Source organism: Ctenopharyngodon idella, chromosome 8 (genome assembly GCF_019924925.1).
Source record: "Ctenopharyngodon idella isolate HZGC_01 chromosome 8, HZGC01, whole genome shotgun sequence".
In the NCBI taxonomy this organism is placed as follows: domain Eukaryota; kingdom Metazoa; phylum Chordata; class Actinopteri; order Cypriniformes; family Xenocyprididae; genus Ctenopharyngodon; species Ctenopharyngodon idella.
In genome coordinates, this window is record NC_067227.1 from 32,594,109 (window position 1) to 32,610,876 (window position 16,768).

At 35.3% G+C, this 16,768-nt stretch overlaps 1 protein-coding gene and 1 long non-coding RNA gene across 4 annotated transcripts in view; one reads left to right on the top strand and one right to left on the bottom strand.

Moving 5' to 3' along the window:
- Nucleotides 1-16,768, bottom strand: part of eeig1a (estrogen-induced osteoclastogenesis regulator 1a) — a 34,967-nt gene that overhangs the window by 7,690 nt on the left and 10,509 nt on the right. For all 3 annotated transcript variants that reach the window (XM_051901830.1, XM_051901827.1, XM_051901828.1), the window contains exons 3-5: nt 4,493-4,613; nt 4,181-4,210; nt 972-1,088 (exon numbers count right to left, since the gene is read on the bottom strand). In XM_051901830.1, coding sequence (XP_051757790.1) covers nt 972-1,088; nt 4,181-4,210; nt 4,493-4,613 — 268 coding nt within the window. The remainder of the gene's footprint in view (nt 1-971; nt 1,089-4,180; nt 4,211-4,492; nt 4,614-16,768) is intronic.
- On the top strand, nt 12,932-16,716 carry LOC127516920 (uncharacterized). The gene is made up of 3 exons (XR_007931131.1): nt 12,932-13,250; nt 13,416-13,477; nt 13,831-16,716. It is a non-coding gene; the product is annotated as an uncharacterized LOC127516920 (long non-coding RNA).

Sequence of the window (16,768 nt, forward strand, 5' to 3'; positions counted from 1 at the left end):
TTAAAAAAAAATATTTCTTTACATTTATATATATATATATATATATATATATATATATATATATATATATATATATGAATTAATTTACTTTAGTTTAAATTAATTAATTTCTTGAATTTTATTATATATATATATATATATATATATACACACATAAACATTTAATATAGATTAATTTATATAAATATTTTTTCTTTATACACACACACACACACCTAATATAAATTTATTTATATCAATTTTTTTCTTGATTTTTCTTTATTTATTTATTTATGTTAGTTTGCTTATATATTTATTTTAAATTTCTTGAATTTCTATCTACTGTCCCTTATATGTGCACACCTGTTGGCTTGTTTTTAAAAAATATATTTAATTATATATAAATGTATATTTACATATAGTGCGTGTGTATGTATTATATATATATATATATATGAATTAATTTACTTTAGTTTAAATAAATTTCTTGAATTTGTCTGCTGTCCCTTATATTTGCACCCGTTGGCTCGTTTTTACATTTCTGTTTTATTTATTTGTTTGTTTGTTGTCCTTGTTTGCACTTTTAATTTGATCTCTTTTCTGTATAGACCTTATGTAGCTCCGCCCCTTTTAATACTTCCGGCTTGTATTTCCACAGCGATCTTACGTATTTATGAATGAATTGCTCGTTTTAAAATCTTCTGGGTCTACTGACATTTGTTAAGACATCTGATTTAAACATAACAATGCTCATGATAACTTTCATTAACTCTACAACAAGTAAATCCACTTCACCAGCTAATTATTCTTTGACAGCGATGCCATAGAAATGTACAGAGCTACCGCAAAAACGGAAGTTCAAAGACAATTTTATAAAGATGGCGGCGCGCTTGTTTCTCTGGCGCATAAGGTCTATACCTGCTAGAAAATACTGTTTCTAATAATAAAAAAAAAGAATGATGCAGTATGTCAGCTCCAGTTTGACCTCTGACCTTCAGGATGGAATTGTCCTGGCGGGTGTTCTTGGTGTCGTATCCCTCCAGCAGACAGCAGCGCGCGGTGGAGCCTGAACCAGCAAACTCCGCCATGTTCAGATCAGCAAAGCCCAGCTGGAAAGATCAGACACATACAGACACGGTTAACATTTGCTTTTGTTTATAAGCGCAGAATTCCCATCATGCCACGGCAAATGTGAAATGTGTGCTGATTATAGTTTGGCAGCGGTATAGAGCATATGGTGCACGTCAGGCTTGTCCTCTGCTCTTTCTCAGCCAAGCAGTTTGCCTTTTCATAACTAATATGATTATAAGTTTGAACTGTGCTAGAGGGAAATTCCCGATCTGTCCATACTGGAATATCCCAGTGATTACAAAATTAATCATATGTTTCCCAGATAACATGACAGAAAACACAAAACAATCTACTTCCTCAGTAAGACTTTTTTGTTTTACTTTTGAAAGAAGTCTTTTCTGCTCACCAAGGCTGGATTTATTTGATAAAAAAATACAGTAAAAATAGAAATATTGTGAAATATTATTACAATTTAAAATAGCTCTTTTCTATGTGAATATATTTTAAACTGTAATTTATTCCTGTGATCAAAGCTGAATTTTCAGCATCATTACTCCAGTCTTCAGTGTCACATGATCCTTCAGAAATCATTCTGATATGATGATTTGCTGCTCAAGAAACATTTATGATTATTATTAATGTTGAAAACAGTTGTGCTGCTTCATATTTTTGTGGAAACCGTGACATTTTTCAGTATTCTTTGATGAATAGAAAGTTCAAAAGAACAGCATTTATTTGAAATAGAAATCTTTTGTGACATTATAAATGTCTTTACTGTGATGCATTTTGTTATTTTGTTCAATTTAATGCATCCATGCTGAATGAAAGAATGAAAAATCTGTAGGATTGTTTTCAATTTCTGTTTTATTGTGCAACAGTTGAAAATCTTAAAAGCTTTGTTCCCGGGTAGGTGACATCACTAACCCTAAAATTTACATAAACTCCGCCCCTGAGAACACGCAACAAAGGGGGTGAGGCCATGTTGGGCTGCTTTAGAGAAGAGGAAGTGTTGTTGTAGTCGAGTGTTGTTGTCATGCCGTCATTTTATGCTGGACTGCTTCTCAAACGAGGGTCAATTCAACGTTGGATTTGCACAAAAGATTAACATGACGGCACATGCTAGTCGATGAGTTGAATCAACTCCACAGCAACTACATACATTTATCCACTAACCATTCAGAAACGTCCTAAAAGTTGTAACTTCTTTCTGAGTCTCTCCATCAGTGTCGACTCCGGTTTGAACAATGTAAGGCTGAACACAGTTACTGACAATCCTCATTTTGGCTGCGTGAGATTCTCCAGCTTTGTTGTTGTTGAGCGACCGAAGCGCGAGCTGTTAAAGCTCCGCCCTCTTCTGGAAAGGGGGCCGGGAGCAGCAGCTCATTTGCATTTAAAGGGACACACACAAAAACGGCGTGTTTTTGCTCACACCCAAATAGGGCCAAATTTGACAAGCTATAATAAATGATCTGTGGGGTATTTTGAGCTGAAACTTCACAGACACATTCTGGGGACGCCAGAGACTTATATTACATCTTGTGAAAAGGACATTATAGATCCCCTTTAAGTATCATCCAAGTCTAAACTTATAAATGCCTGGTTCAATTAACAGACATTTTCTCAACTAGAGCGACTAACAGTACATTCATTAAGTTGATACTCTGACACCAACGAAGCGGCATTCCTGTTGCACGTCTGAGCGTTAGGTGAATGTTTAGTAGACGGCTGCTAGTTAAACATCCTGTTGACTTATTGTCAAGTCTCAGAGCTGCTCCCGGATCCCCTCAGGGTTCATTTCCCTGAACACCTACTGTTGCCAGATGCATGTATTTAAAGAACCCTTCACAAGTATTTTTAGATCAGGGAAATCCAAACTTAGCCCTGCTGCAGGGAAAATACAAGGAAAGTCGATTAACTGCTGAAGAATGAAACATTCCCCACCTCTGTGTGCTATCTAGGGCACTTTTATGAGTAACGCCGGATCAGGCCGCGACTTTGAATGGTCTTTTATGTGAGAGGTAATAAGCATTGCTTATGTAAGATAAGCGTCACATGCCTGAAGACTGCGGTCAAATGACCATGGCATTATAATGAGCGTGTAAATCTTGTGACAAGCCAGACAAATGTGTTTACAACATGGTGAGGTGAGTTAGTGGCTCCTGTGCACGATAATGTTGTAAAGTTTAATGTGATGTTGACTGTGTTAATGTGATGTATGACTCCAAATACACCTTGTAAAGGTCCTTTCACATGACATGCATTGGACAGCATGAAAGCACTGATGAAATAGATTTCATTATGAGGATTTTAATGAGGATTGTACATCTCAAGGACAAAGCTGAGAGGATTTCAACTCAAGGGTCATTGACCGATGAAAACTGAAAAGAGGCATTTCCAGTATTTCGTAAGAATATATGAATATATTTCGTAATTTGTTGTGAGATATAAACTCACTTCTTTTTGTTATAATTATACATTATAACACGCAACTGCAAGTTTATATCTCGCAATTTTGAATTTATAACTCGCAATTCTGAGAAAAAAAGTCTGAATTTTGAGATTAAAAAAAGAAAAAGAAAAATCGCAATTACCTTTTTTATTTTTTATTTCATGACGGAAACAAGCTTCCATAGATACCTGAATTTTTACATTGCATTTGTAATTGTAAAATATAATTGAAATATTATTTTTGAAAATAGTAATTTAAATAAATAATTATCATTTTATTTTAATAATATAAATATAATATTTAAAAATATATATTGGGTATAAAAAGAATATGAAAAAAAAAAAGAATATCATATTAATCATACTTTTTTTTAAAGAAGTCTCTTCTGCTCACCAAGGCTGCATTTATTTGATCAAAACTACAGTAAAAACAGTAATAAAATTACTGCATCCTTGCTGAATAAAAGCATTAATTTCTTTCAAAAAACTCTTTTGAACAGTAGTGTATCTAGAGTAGTCTCTTCATCTCATGTGAGTGAACATAATTTTAAAGAGATTTCCCAAAAGTACTATTCATTCTTCCAACATAAATTGTTTTTGTGAACCTTTGAATGTTAAATTGCACAATCATAGTTCTATATATAAATGTACAGAAAGGAAAGATGTGGATGCTTTCACTCACCTTTGAATAAGCTTTTCCTCCTTTGAGTTCCTGTAATGAAAACAGGAAGAGTGTGAAGTTCAGTGACGGGACAGTCAGACGCACTGAACGGCATCAATGTTTATCCCAACATACCTAAACACAACCTCACCCAAACACACTCTTCATAAGCAACACTTCAAGCTGACAACATGTGTGAAAACCTTTGCCTTTAATTTTAGTTCCAAGGTCTACTCAAACTCAGCATGCTTTCCGCCCACAAGTCCTACGGGAGTTAAGACCTCAAATTTAACCTCACTTTAACGAGACCAATCCTTGACGAATTCATCCTACCTTCCTCACAGAGACGCGACACACACAGGGGTCCAGAACACCCGTGTTGGGGTTGGCACTCATTTTGCATACAAAGGAGAACCTCTTCCTCCAGCGAACGGCGTTCTCGTGGACTTCTTCTCTGTGGGCGAGAGAACAAAGATTCGGGACTGTTATTTCAGACACATGCTCGAGTCGGTTCCAGACTGAGCGGTGATGATATGTTGATGTTGGTTGTGATATCGACTCTCTGCTAATGTTTCAAGCTGTGGGTCTGTTTGTAATGGCTGGTCGTGTAGTAAAGGGTTCGAGGCCGTTTGCGACTGGAAATGATCCAGACCTTCAAAGGCAAGAATCAAACCTCACGTTCCTCAACTAAACCGAAGGGAACTTATTTCAATATAATAGCCATTCTGAAGCATTTAGTAAAAATGTGAAGGATATTCACATGATATTATATTACATGTGGTCAATGATTGACACACCGCCAGCTTCCGTTCCTACTAGTCATGCATTGAAATGATTTTTTACTGAAACAACAAAGTTTTCATTTAGCCAAAAAACAAAACAAATTACTTAGTAATAAATTAATCAAATTGATACTTAAATAAAAGCTGAGTTGCATACAGACATTTAAATTGCACATAATGCAGTTTTTGTATCAACTTTTTAAGTATACAATTGACCGTTCGCAAAGACCTGCCCCCTTTAGTTACTGTTGCTATGTCCGACAAGCCATGCCGATCTCACACCACACATCATGTTCTCACGCAGTGAAAAATACATTGCGGAGCAAAGAGGACACTGACAACGTGTCAACAGACAAGACAGAGCAGGTTACTTTTGATATGAAATAAAGTCTCAAATTTCAAATGTTGTCATTTTCAAAGAAATTTAAACAATAAATAACGTTTTGTGGCTCTTTAATGTGTCGTGGTCGTGACAGATCGCTGTAGCGCCTCAGTTCAGACGGCTCATGAACCGATCATCTCTTCCTACTAGTTCTTTTCTAGCGTCAAACAAACATGAATGAACATCAGAAGGAATGTTGTTTCAATCGCGGAAAGACATCAGTACACACCATTTTTCAAGTTCAAGTCCACCTACGTTAATCTACTAACTCCTCTGACTGCTTTGTCGGACAAAATGGCGGATTCGGCGTTATGATTGGTTAGATCGCCTGTCAATCAAACTCCTGGCGAAGGGTCAATTGTGTTTCTACTCCAATTCGTTGGTGAAATATAAACATTTAAATGGTGCCTGTAATATAAAAATGTTTTTCACTATACATTAAATAATGAAGGCATCAATAACATATGAATATATGAATATGTAATATAGTGCATTAGGGCTGCACGATTATGACAAAAATCATAATTGTCGATTATTCCCTTGAAATTGTAATTGCGATTATTGATTACGATTATCACAATTACATTGAATGTTGTTTTGAATAGCTTTATACCACGGTTTGATGCAACTGCATGCCATATCTTTTAAGCCTCAAATGTCAACTATACATTGGTTTGGTTTCTTCTTTAAATAATAATAAAAAGTAAACATATGCATGTAATAATAATAGGGGCTTTCGTACCATGTTGTTCCAGGAACTTAGTTATAGGAACTAGCCACCAGGGTGGTTCCTCGAGAACTAAGGTTTCCCTAGGGCCATTTTCCTGGTTGCACTCACACTCTGAACTCCGAAGTGATGTAAACTGTGCTTGTTGTTGTGACTTATTTTGACGGCGCGTTTATTTAAGATTTATAAAGATTCAGGCACGACCAGGCTCGACTCGGACTCGACTGGTTAAAGACTCAGAATCGATTGATTAAAGACTTGACTCTGACTTGATTAGTTAAAGATTCAGGCTCGACTCGGACTAGATTGGTTAAACACCCAGGCTCGACTCGGACTCGATCTGTTAAAGACTCGCACTCGACTCAGACTTGATTGGTTAAAGACTCAGGCTCGACTCGGACTCGATTGGTTATAGACTCAGATTTGATTCGGCCTTGATTGGTTAAAGACTCAGACTTGACTCGGATTTGACTGGTTAAAGACAGACTTGACTCGGACTTGATTGGTTAAAGACTCGGACTCGACTGGTTAAAGACAGACTCGACTTGGACTCGATTGGTTAAAGACTCAGACTCAAGACTCAGACTTGATTGGTTAAAGACTCAGACTCGACTCGGACTCGATTGGTTAAAGACTCAGACTCGACTCGGACTCAATTGGTTAAAGACTCAGACTCGACTCGGACTCAATTGGTTAAAGACTCAGACTCGACTCGGACTCAATTGGTTAAAGACTCGACGCGGAGTGGATTGGTTAAAGACTCAGACTTGTCTCTGATTCGATTGGTTAAAGACTCAGATTTGATTCGGACTTGATTGGTTATAGACTCAAGACTCGACTCATACTTGATTGGTTAAAGACTCGACTCTGATTCGATTGGTTAAAGACAGGCTTGTCTCGGGCTTGATTGGTTAAAGACTCAGACTCGACTGGTTAAAGACAGACTTGACTCAGACTCGATTGGTTAGAGACTCAGGCTCGACTTGGACTCAATTGGTTAAAGACTCAACTCGGAATGGATTGGTTAAAGACTCGACTCAGACTGGATTGGATAAAGATTCAGACTCGACTCTGACTCAATTGGTTAAAGACTCAGGCTCGACTCAGACTCGATTGGTTAAAGACTCAGGCTAGACTCAGGCTCGATTGGTTAAAGACTCAGACTCGAATGGTTAAAGACTCAGACTCGACCCGGACAAGAATAAGGTGGACTCGAACCAAACACTACAAATATACACACAAACACAAGCACACAAACTCATGACTGTCTTGAGAATGTAAAGAGAACCATGAACAAACAGTACTGAATATTCATGAGCTTCTGACCATCTGCTATGCAAATATATGTCTAATAATACAACTCAGTTCTGCTAACAGCAGAGGAAGCCTATCAGATTTGAATTAGAACGGCGAATGTTACATTATTATTTACACAATTGCTTGCCCAGCAACCACATAGTAACATGTTAAAACCACTAAAAACATCTTAGAAACAAAGCCGTGAAAATCCAAGTTTGAGTGGATGGACAAAATAAACCTGTTGAATGATATTAAAACAGAATGTCATCATGGATCTGGTGAATATAAACACATTGGAGTTTCAGGACAGAACCAGAGCAGACATCGTCATCTACAAAACGCTCAGAGAGCTGTAATGTGGCTTATCGCCAACGCCAGCATCTGTTCCTAATCCTTCTTCACACTCAAACACACACACACACACACACACTCTCTCTCTCTCTCTCTCTCTCTCTCTCTCTCACACAGACACACTTCATACCGCAATAAGGAGTGGCAATAGTGTGTGACTAATGTTCATGTTTCATGTTCTTGGACTAAAACAAACTGCATACATGTTTACTTGCGATCACACGCGTTTGTCTAAAACAGGCCACACCACAAACTCTTTTCTATATAAAGCAAATGAACTAGACTACCCCAAACCATAACCGTGTGCTATAGTAACCTGTTTGGGTCTCAGAGAGCCTGTGGCATTTAATAGCTCAAACGTACTTATAAACATTTAGAATAGACTAACATAACTAGTCACATTTGTGAACATGTCTGATACCACAGATGGATTAAAATCTCAGTAATATCTGTCAAATGGGTCTCATAAGGTCAGATCAACAAGAATTCAAAGGGAAATTAGAGGTTAATTGTGTAATATATATACACATTTATATGTGTGTGTGCGTGTGTAAAACACTCATATTTCTACATTTTTGTAGTATTATTTTATATATATACTGCTGTTCAAAAGTTTTTTTTAAAGAAATGAATACTTTTATTCATCAAAGATGCATAAAATTGATCAGAAGTGACAGTAAAGGCATTTATAATTTTACAAAAGATTTCTATTTCAAATAAATGCTGTTCTTTTGAACTTTCTTATTCATCAAAGAATCCTGAAAAATAAAATGCAACATGGTTTCCACAGAAATATGAACTGTTTTCAACATTGATAATAATATGCAAATCATCATATTAGAATGATTTCTGAAGGATCATGTGACACTGAAGACTGGAGTAATGATGCTGAAAATTCAGCTTTTGATCACAGAAATAAATTACATTTTAACATATATTCACAGAGAAAACCGTAATTTTAAATTGTAATAATATTTATCTTTTTTTTTTACTGTATTTTTGATCAAATTAATGCAGCCTTGGTGAGCAGAAGAGGCATAAAAAAAAATCTTACGGACTGTAAAATGATTTACAAATAATTTTTATTGTTGACGATATAAACAAAAACACACACATTGATTCCAAGAACCCTCACTGTCCGCAACAACATCTGATTGTTATTTCTGAAGCACCATTGAAACGGCCGATACATCCGTTCAGGGTCATCAGAGGGTTTGGTATTGTCCGGTTCTTCTGTTATCAGAGCCGGAGTGGTTTATTCTTCCCCCACCCGCCACATTCTTTCACAACATTCCAGGGGCCGTGGTACTTTGTTCTATCACCGTAGTAACCACAATCACCTCGCGTCCACAGTAACACTGACGGAACAGAGGAGGAAAGAGAAAGAGACGCTTGAGCCAGTACGCAACACCCTAGCAACCTCCCACAACACCTTGAGCAGCAAGTTTTGCATGCACAAATACCACTTTTTCTTCATAATCTAGTATTTTAATGAGTTACTGCTCTAAATTCCAATCATCCATACACATCACATCTTATAAAAAAAAAATAGTCCCTCAAACAACAACACAACAGGCTTTGTGCGTCCTTGCATTTTCTCCTTTCATGCTCTCGGCTCGACTCTCTCCCACGCCGGCCAAAAGCAAACCCAATCAAGCGCTCCTGAATGGACCAATTGTTATGAGACTCGGGACAATTTAGAGCGTACAAAAGATCCATGAGCGAGATTCATGTGGAATAAATATGCATTAGATGCTCGCCTGGCAGGGAGCAAAGGTTTGGAAGGAGAGATAAAAATTACAGGCAGGTGGGTAAGATTCACAAAGCACATTATCAGTAAATGATCAAGGACAAATAAAGACAAGATGATAAAAAAGAAAAAATATTTTTAACCTAAAGCTTAAATAGTTAAAATCGTAATTTTTGCAATGTAATTTTTTTTTATATTTGTATTGATCTCATATATATTTTTTAAAAACTTTCAAAAAAATATATTATTGAATACACACAAACTAAATCACCTTGTTTTAATATATATTTAAAAATGTTTTTTTTTTTTTTTTTTTAACAAATATCATGAATGCATGAAGTCATAAATAGCATGACATTTTCTTGGGGTTTCTAACTAACCTTCCTGTAAAAGAAATTCGTAAAATTATCTTTTTCTCAGAACGGTGGATAATTATTTAACCCATACAAAAAAAAAGGGGTTTAATAATTAAAAAAAAAAAGTTTCTTTGCTCACCAAGGCTGCATTTATTTGATCAAAAATTTGAAATATTATTACAATTTAAAATAATTGTTTTCTATATTATTGAATACACACAAGGTTAATCACCTTTTTTTTTTCTTTTTTTTTTTTTTAAGTAATATATATATTTTTTTCCTCATAAATTATTTTTGCATGAAATCATATATATCATAACATTTTCTTGGGGTTTCTAACTAACCTTCCTATATAAGAAATTCGTAAAAATTATCTTTTTCTCAGAACGGTGGATAATTATTAAACCCATACAAAATAATATATATATATATATATATATATATATATATATTAACTACCCATCAAAAGTTTGCAGTAGGATTTTGTAATTTTTTTTTATTATTATTATTATTTTGCTCACCAAGGCTGCATTTATTTGATCAAAAATACAGTAAAAAATGTGAAATATTATTACAATTTAAAACAGCTGTTTTCTATGTGAATATAAAGTAAAATGTAATTTATTCCAGTGATCAAAGCTGAATTTTCAGCATCATTACTCCAGTCTTCAGTGTCACATGATCCTTCAGAAATCATTCTAATATGATGATCTGCTGCTCAAAAAACATTTCTGATTATTATTAATGTTAAAAACTGTTAATATTTTTGTGGAAACCATGATACGTTTTATTTTTCAGCATTTATTTGAAATAGAATATTTTGCAACATTATAAATGTCTTTACTGTCACTTTTAATCAATTTAATGTGTCTGTGCTGAATAAAAGCATTATTTTCTTTAAAAAAAAAAAACTTTTGAACTGCAGTGTATATAAAAATGTGCTCATCAAGGTGCATTCAAGTATGAAATGCATTTTTTTTAATTAATGCACGGATCATAAAACAAAAGTTAGATCGCTGCAGTCAGGGCAGGTACCACAGCGAATGCACTGAATATTCATCTACACAACACACAGTAACCCTGACTGTGCGTGGATTCTCTTGAGATGAAGCATGCTGCAAACTCTGGGGGGGAAAATCAGAATAGAAAACAAAGAGGCTTCATTAAAGAGAGGAAACCCTGAAAGAGGACAGATCCTCCCCCTGACCCATAGCACATGGCCTCTCAGCGGCACCAACACAATGCTCACAATGACCTACTCGAGCTCAATAGCAACACGAGTCGACTAACCCAAACCTGCTTTATACTAACCACAGGATGACTGAAGTCCAGCTCATCCAGACCACATCTTAACATGCGTTTTAAACTTAAACCATCACAACGCTGAATGGTTTAATACTGATATTCATATAAAAACCTCTGCTTAAGTATGTTGAATAGCATACTAACATACTTTTATCAATTTAATGCATCCTTGATGAATAAAATATTGATTTCCTTCCTTCAAAAAAAAAAAACAAAAAAATCATACTGACCCCAAACTTTTCTGACAGCATGCAATAAACATTTCAGATAGTATATACGTCGCAGTACACTTGTATTCTGAACGCAGCCCATGTGACAGACTGCTGATGTCAGATTCCAGACTGAATGTACTCAGGTTTCGCGAGGCCTGTAGTCGTGTGAACCTCTTCGCTGCCTGTGTACCCCTGTTTTTGCAGATGAGTCATTCGAGCAGAAATGTGCTGCGCTGAAACCGGATTCTTATCTCCCATCCTGTAGCTCGGCCCTGTGTCAGACCCTGACAGCGCTTGGACAAACATCCCAGAGCGACGCGCTCCAATCAGTCGGCCTGACGTCATCGCAGACTTTCCTATACTATCTTCTAGTGGACACAGAGCCGCTGGCTTCCCGTGCGTGCTGGACGACAGGATAAGGGAAGGTGAAACGTACAGAGGGTTAGGCTCATTTCAGCAAGGAAGCTGTTGTTTAATACTTAGCATAAGGGGTTTGATCAAAAACATATTCAAAATCAAAATCAATTAGATGAGCAACAATAAAGCATCCAGCAGTAACTGCAAGGAAAAAAGAAAGATTGAAATCAATGTTATCCTTATATTGTAATCATTATGAGCACAAGTTGTAATTGCTGCCTATCATGTTCTTTGTGTCTGCTTAACTGAATTCAGGATATTAACTAAGCATATAACTTTTTATATAACAGCTGTATATTATTGACATTAGTTTGTATGGAAGTTTGTTTCCACCACTGAATAAAAAATAAAAAAGGTAATAGCAAATTTTTAACTCACAATTCTGACTTTTTTCTTGTAATTGCGAGTTTACATCTTTTTTTTCAGAGAATTGTGCGATATAAACTCGAGTTATAAAGTCAGAACTGCGAAATCTACCCCCGGTTTCACAGAGAAGGCTTAAGCTAGTCCTAGACTAAAATGCATGTTTGAGCTGTTTTAACTGAAAGCAACTTGTACTGACATATCTTAAAATATGTCACTGCCATTGTTTCGTCTCAAGATGCACACCAGTAATGTTTTTCTCTAGGGTACGTTTATAAAAGCTACTTAAATGTCCTAATTGAACTAAGGCCTAATCCTGGCTTAGTCTAAGCCCTGTCTGTGAAACTGGGCCATAAACTCGCAATTGAATTTATAAAACGCAATTGAGACTTTATATCATACAATTTTGAGAAAAGAAGTCAGAATTGCGAAATGTAAACTCGCAATTTCGAGATATAAAGTCAGAATTGTGAGATATAAACTTACAATTGCAAGAAAAGTCAGAATTGTGAGAAAACAGACAGAATTGCGAGAAAAAAGTCAGAATTGTGAGATATTAACTCACAACTGTGAGAAAAAAAAAGTCAGAATTGCAAGGAAAAAAAATCAAAATTGCGAGAAAAAAGTCAGAATTGTGTGATATAAACTCGCAATTGCGAGAAAAGTCAGAATTGTGAGAAAACAAGCCAGAATTGCGAAAAAAAAAGGTCAGAATTGCAAGGAAAAAAGTCAAAATTGTGAGATATAAACTCGCAATTGCAAGAGAAGTCAGAATTGCAAGGAAAAAAGTCAGAATTGCGAGATATAAACTCACAATTACAAGAAAAGTGAGAATTGCAAGTGTAGCCTGTTGGAAAGAGATTATTTTATTTTATTTTATCATATTTTATTTTTGTGCAGTGAACTTCCCAAAACTATTTTTCTAGTTATTTTAAGTCAATTAATTTCACTGAGTGTTAGATTCCTGCACAGGTCATGTTATGTTGTGAGTGGGAACCATTGATTGTAGCGTTTGTTCGAATGGGATGCTTGTCTGTGTTGCGCACTATTCTTTTTGGGAGTGCGTGAGTTGCGTCAGCCTCAGACCGCGAGTGGACGCTGATGAGGCAGGACGCACATTTTCTCTCTCTTCTTCCAGCCATAGTTGGTATGTTTAAAGTTAATTATTTGGTCAAAGTTCATGAAATATAAAACGAAATGTGTTCTGAGTCAAGTATACAAATATATTTTTGTGTATTGGTCAAATTATGCGAGTTTTATGCAATTCTTGTCTGACGCACGTGGAGCTAATTAACTCATGGCTTGTACACAGTGTTTAACGGAAGAAGTTAGCGCAACGGATGTTTCTCTTATCAAGTGTCCTATGTGTTTCAGGTATGTTCAGTTCTTTAACTCATTGTATAAAATTATAGAATTTGGTTTATAATGTTATGGACTAAATTTGAATATATTATCAGTACTATTTTTCTATCCCCCTTTTCTATAATGCATTTAATTGCTTTGCATTTGTATAATGCACTGATTTCACTTTTCTATAGTGTCATTGTGAATGTGTATGATGCTTTGGGAGAATGTTTACATTAATTTTATGCATCATTCATTGTTAATAATACAAATGAGACAACAATTGACACAGTGATGTATAATCAGTCACTTTATTTTAATTTCCTTATTTTATGGGTTTAAATGTATTACACAATGTTAAACATAAATTGTTGTAACATTAGCCTCAGACCGCGAGTGGACGCTGATGAGGCAGGACGCACATTTTCTCTCTCTTCTTCCAGCCATAGTTGTGTTTAACGGAAGAAGTTAGCGCAACGGATGTTTCTCTTATCAAGTGTCCTATGTGTTTCAGAATCGGATCTGCTACACAAGAAAAAAAGTCAGAATTGCAAGTAAAAAAGTCAAAATTGCAAGAAAAAAAAGTCTGAATTGTGATATAAACTCGCAATTGCGAGAAAAGTCAGAATTGCGAAAGAAAATTCAGAATTGCGAGGAAAAAAGTCAGAATTGTGAGATATAAACTCGCAATTGCAAGAAACATCAGAATTGTGAGAAAAAAAGCCAGAATTGCGAAAAAAAAGGTCAGAATTGCAAGGGAAAAAGTCAGAATTGCGAGATATAAACTCACAATTGCAAGAAAAGTAAGAATTGCAAGAAAAAAAAGTCTGAATTGCGATATAAACTCGCAATTGCAAGAAAAGCCAGAATTGTGAGAAAAAAGTCAGAATTGCAAGGAAAAATGTCAGAATTACAAAATATAAACTCGCTATTGCGAGAAAAAAGTCACAATTGTGAGATATAAACTCGCAATTGCAAGAAACATCAGAATTGTGAGAAAAAAAAGCCAGAATTGCGAAAAAAGGTCAGAATTGCAAGGGAAAAAGTCAGAATTGCGAGATATAAACTCGCTATTGCGAGGAAAAAAGTCTTGCATCTGATAACGGAATTCTTCCTAAATTGTAACACTGAAATAAGCATTTTCTGTAAAGCTGCTTTGAAAAATAAATATAAATAACATAAAATAATATTAAAAAATACAAAGTTATATACTTATAATAAAATATAGTAATATTATTATGAATAATTATAAAAAAATAATTGAATAGATAAATCTATATGCATCAATCAACAAGGTCACTCCACTGCTGGACAATAGACATCATGAGCCTTTATATGCATTACATATGCATAACGCAAGTATAAAATATCATCATGTCTAGCGCTGATTTGAGCACAAAATCATCCCCAGCTGTGAAAATGGCATTAGATATATTTCTAATTACAAAATGTATCTAATTCCATTTTTGTTTTTTTTCAACCAGCGATAGCCGAAAAAAACAGGAAGTGATAGCCAGTGTGTCCAATAAATAAGTATGTTCCTTCTCCCTCTCTGCCAACTTGAACCCGCTCGCCTCCGGATCGGATGAGGAGGACCAGCTGTGTTCAGCTGACCGGCCTCAGGCCCCGCAACAGCACAGGGGCCAAATCATATTCTGGAGAGGAAGTTGGTTTAATAAGGTTCACATCAAACCCATCAGGATCCAAACAGAGAGCAGCGCTCAAACACTAACACATGCTGGAGCTTTAGTGTCTCCTCTGCACTACAGATGGAGATGTTAGATTCAACCAGCAGTGATGCTCAGACAAAAACTATCACTCAAAAATAAGATGCATTCTTTTCTATACATATCCTCACTTATTTACTTTTTTCTTATAAATGTGTAAGGCTCATGATGTCCACTGTCCAGCAGTGGAGTGACCCTGCTGATTACTGAATGTAACTGTAGATTTATCTATTAAAGGTGCAATATGTAAGATTTTCTGTCTGCTAGAGGCCTATTCAAAACAAAGGCGTAGCTTGATGACGCCAAGTTTGAGCGCAGAATCTTGGGACATGTGGTCTTCACCTCACAGCCGGTGGAAAAGAATTGGGATAGGACTCAGGAAGAAATCATGTTCATGGATGCGATTATTAACGTTACTGTAGTATGAAGCAGAGCAGGACCGAGTGTTGTGGGAGCTGAACGAGGCCGCTGGAGCGATTGCGTAACACACGCCTCACGAGCAGCAGAACTTTTATTATGCTACAGTCGCCGGCACCGCTTCCGTTTTTTCCGGTCATGAGTATGAGGTAACACAGCTCTGTTTATCATATTAGATACATTTGAGTGTGTTGAAAATGTTATAATGTTACTCTGTGCGTTCGCTCGGCGGCTGCTTTGAGACTCTTGTTGCACACTGCAGTAAGATAGATCGATTTTAGAATATCATATTAAATGCTGGATGGCTTGTGTTAATAAATGGCATGCAATTAATTTTAAAATGTATTGTATGATGGAGAAAATTCTGCTGCATCTGATTATGCTATGTTAGCTACTTCACAAAATAGTGTTTTTCTCTGAGGCATGGTAAAGCATGGTACTCGCAAAAAAAAAAAAAAAAAAAAACAAACAAGAAAATTAGATTTAAGCAATAAGACTAAACATGTTGAGCTATATAACAATAATTAGTTTTCTGTCTATAAATGTATCAAAACAGTTGTTCCCTTGCCTATTAAAACATGTAAATATTAAAGCGTCTTTGGTGTTTCCATGGTTTCTACAAAATAAAACCGGAAACCGATGGTTACGCGGGTATGACGCAATTGACAGGCGACTCCTCACACGTCCCGGAGCCTTGGTTAAAATTTGTTAGGATTTCTCAGGATTTACAAATAGTTGCAAACATTTGGGATATTGTAAGCACTCGAGTGAACAAAATATATATAACACTGGCCTAGTGGTTTTTGGATATTTTACTGCAAAATTCTTACATATTGCACCTTTAATTTTTTTTTTTCCAATAATTATTAATTTTTTTATTCATAATATGCATATATATTAATTATATGTATACAATTTATTTAAATTTTTTATCACTATTATTTTAGATTTTTTATCTTTTTCTTTATTATTATTATTCATAATATCCATGTTTTTTATATGTATAACATTTATTTATTTAATTTTTTTGAATTATTTTTTATATTCTTGTTTTTATTGATCTATTTCTTTAGTATTGTTCATAGCAATACTCCTATATTTTTATTATATTGCATAATTTGTTATGTATTTAAATTTTTTATAATTATTATTTTATATTCTTGTTTTTATTGATCTA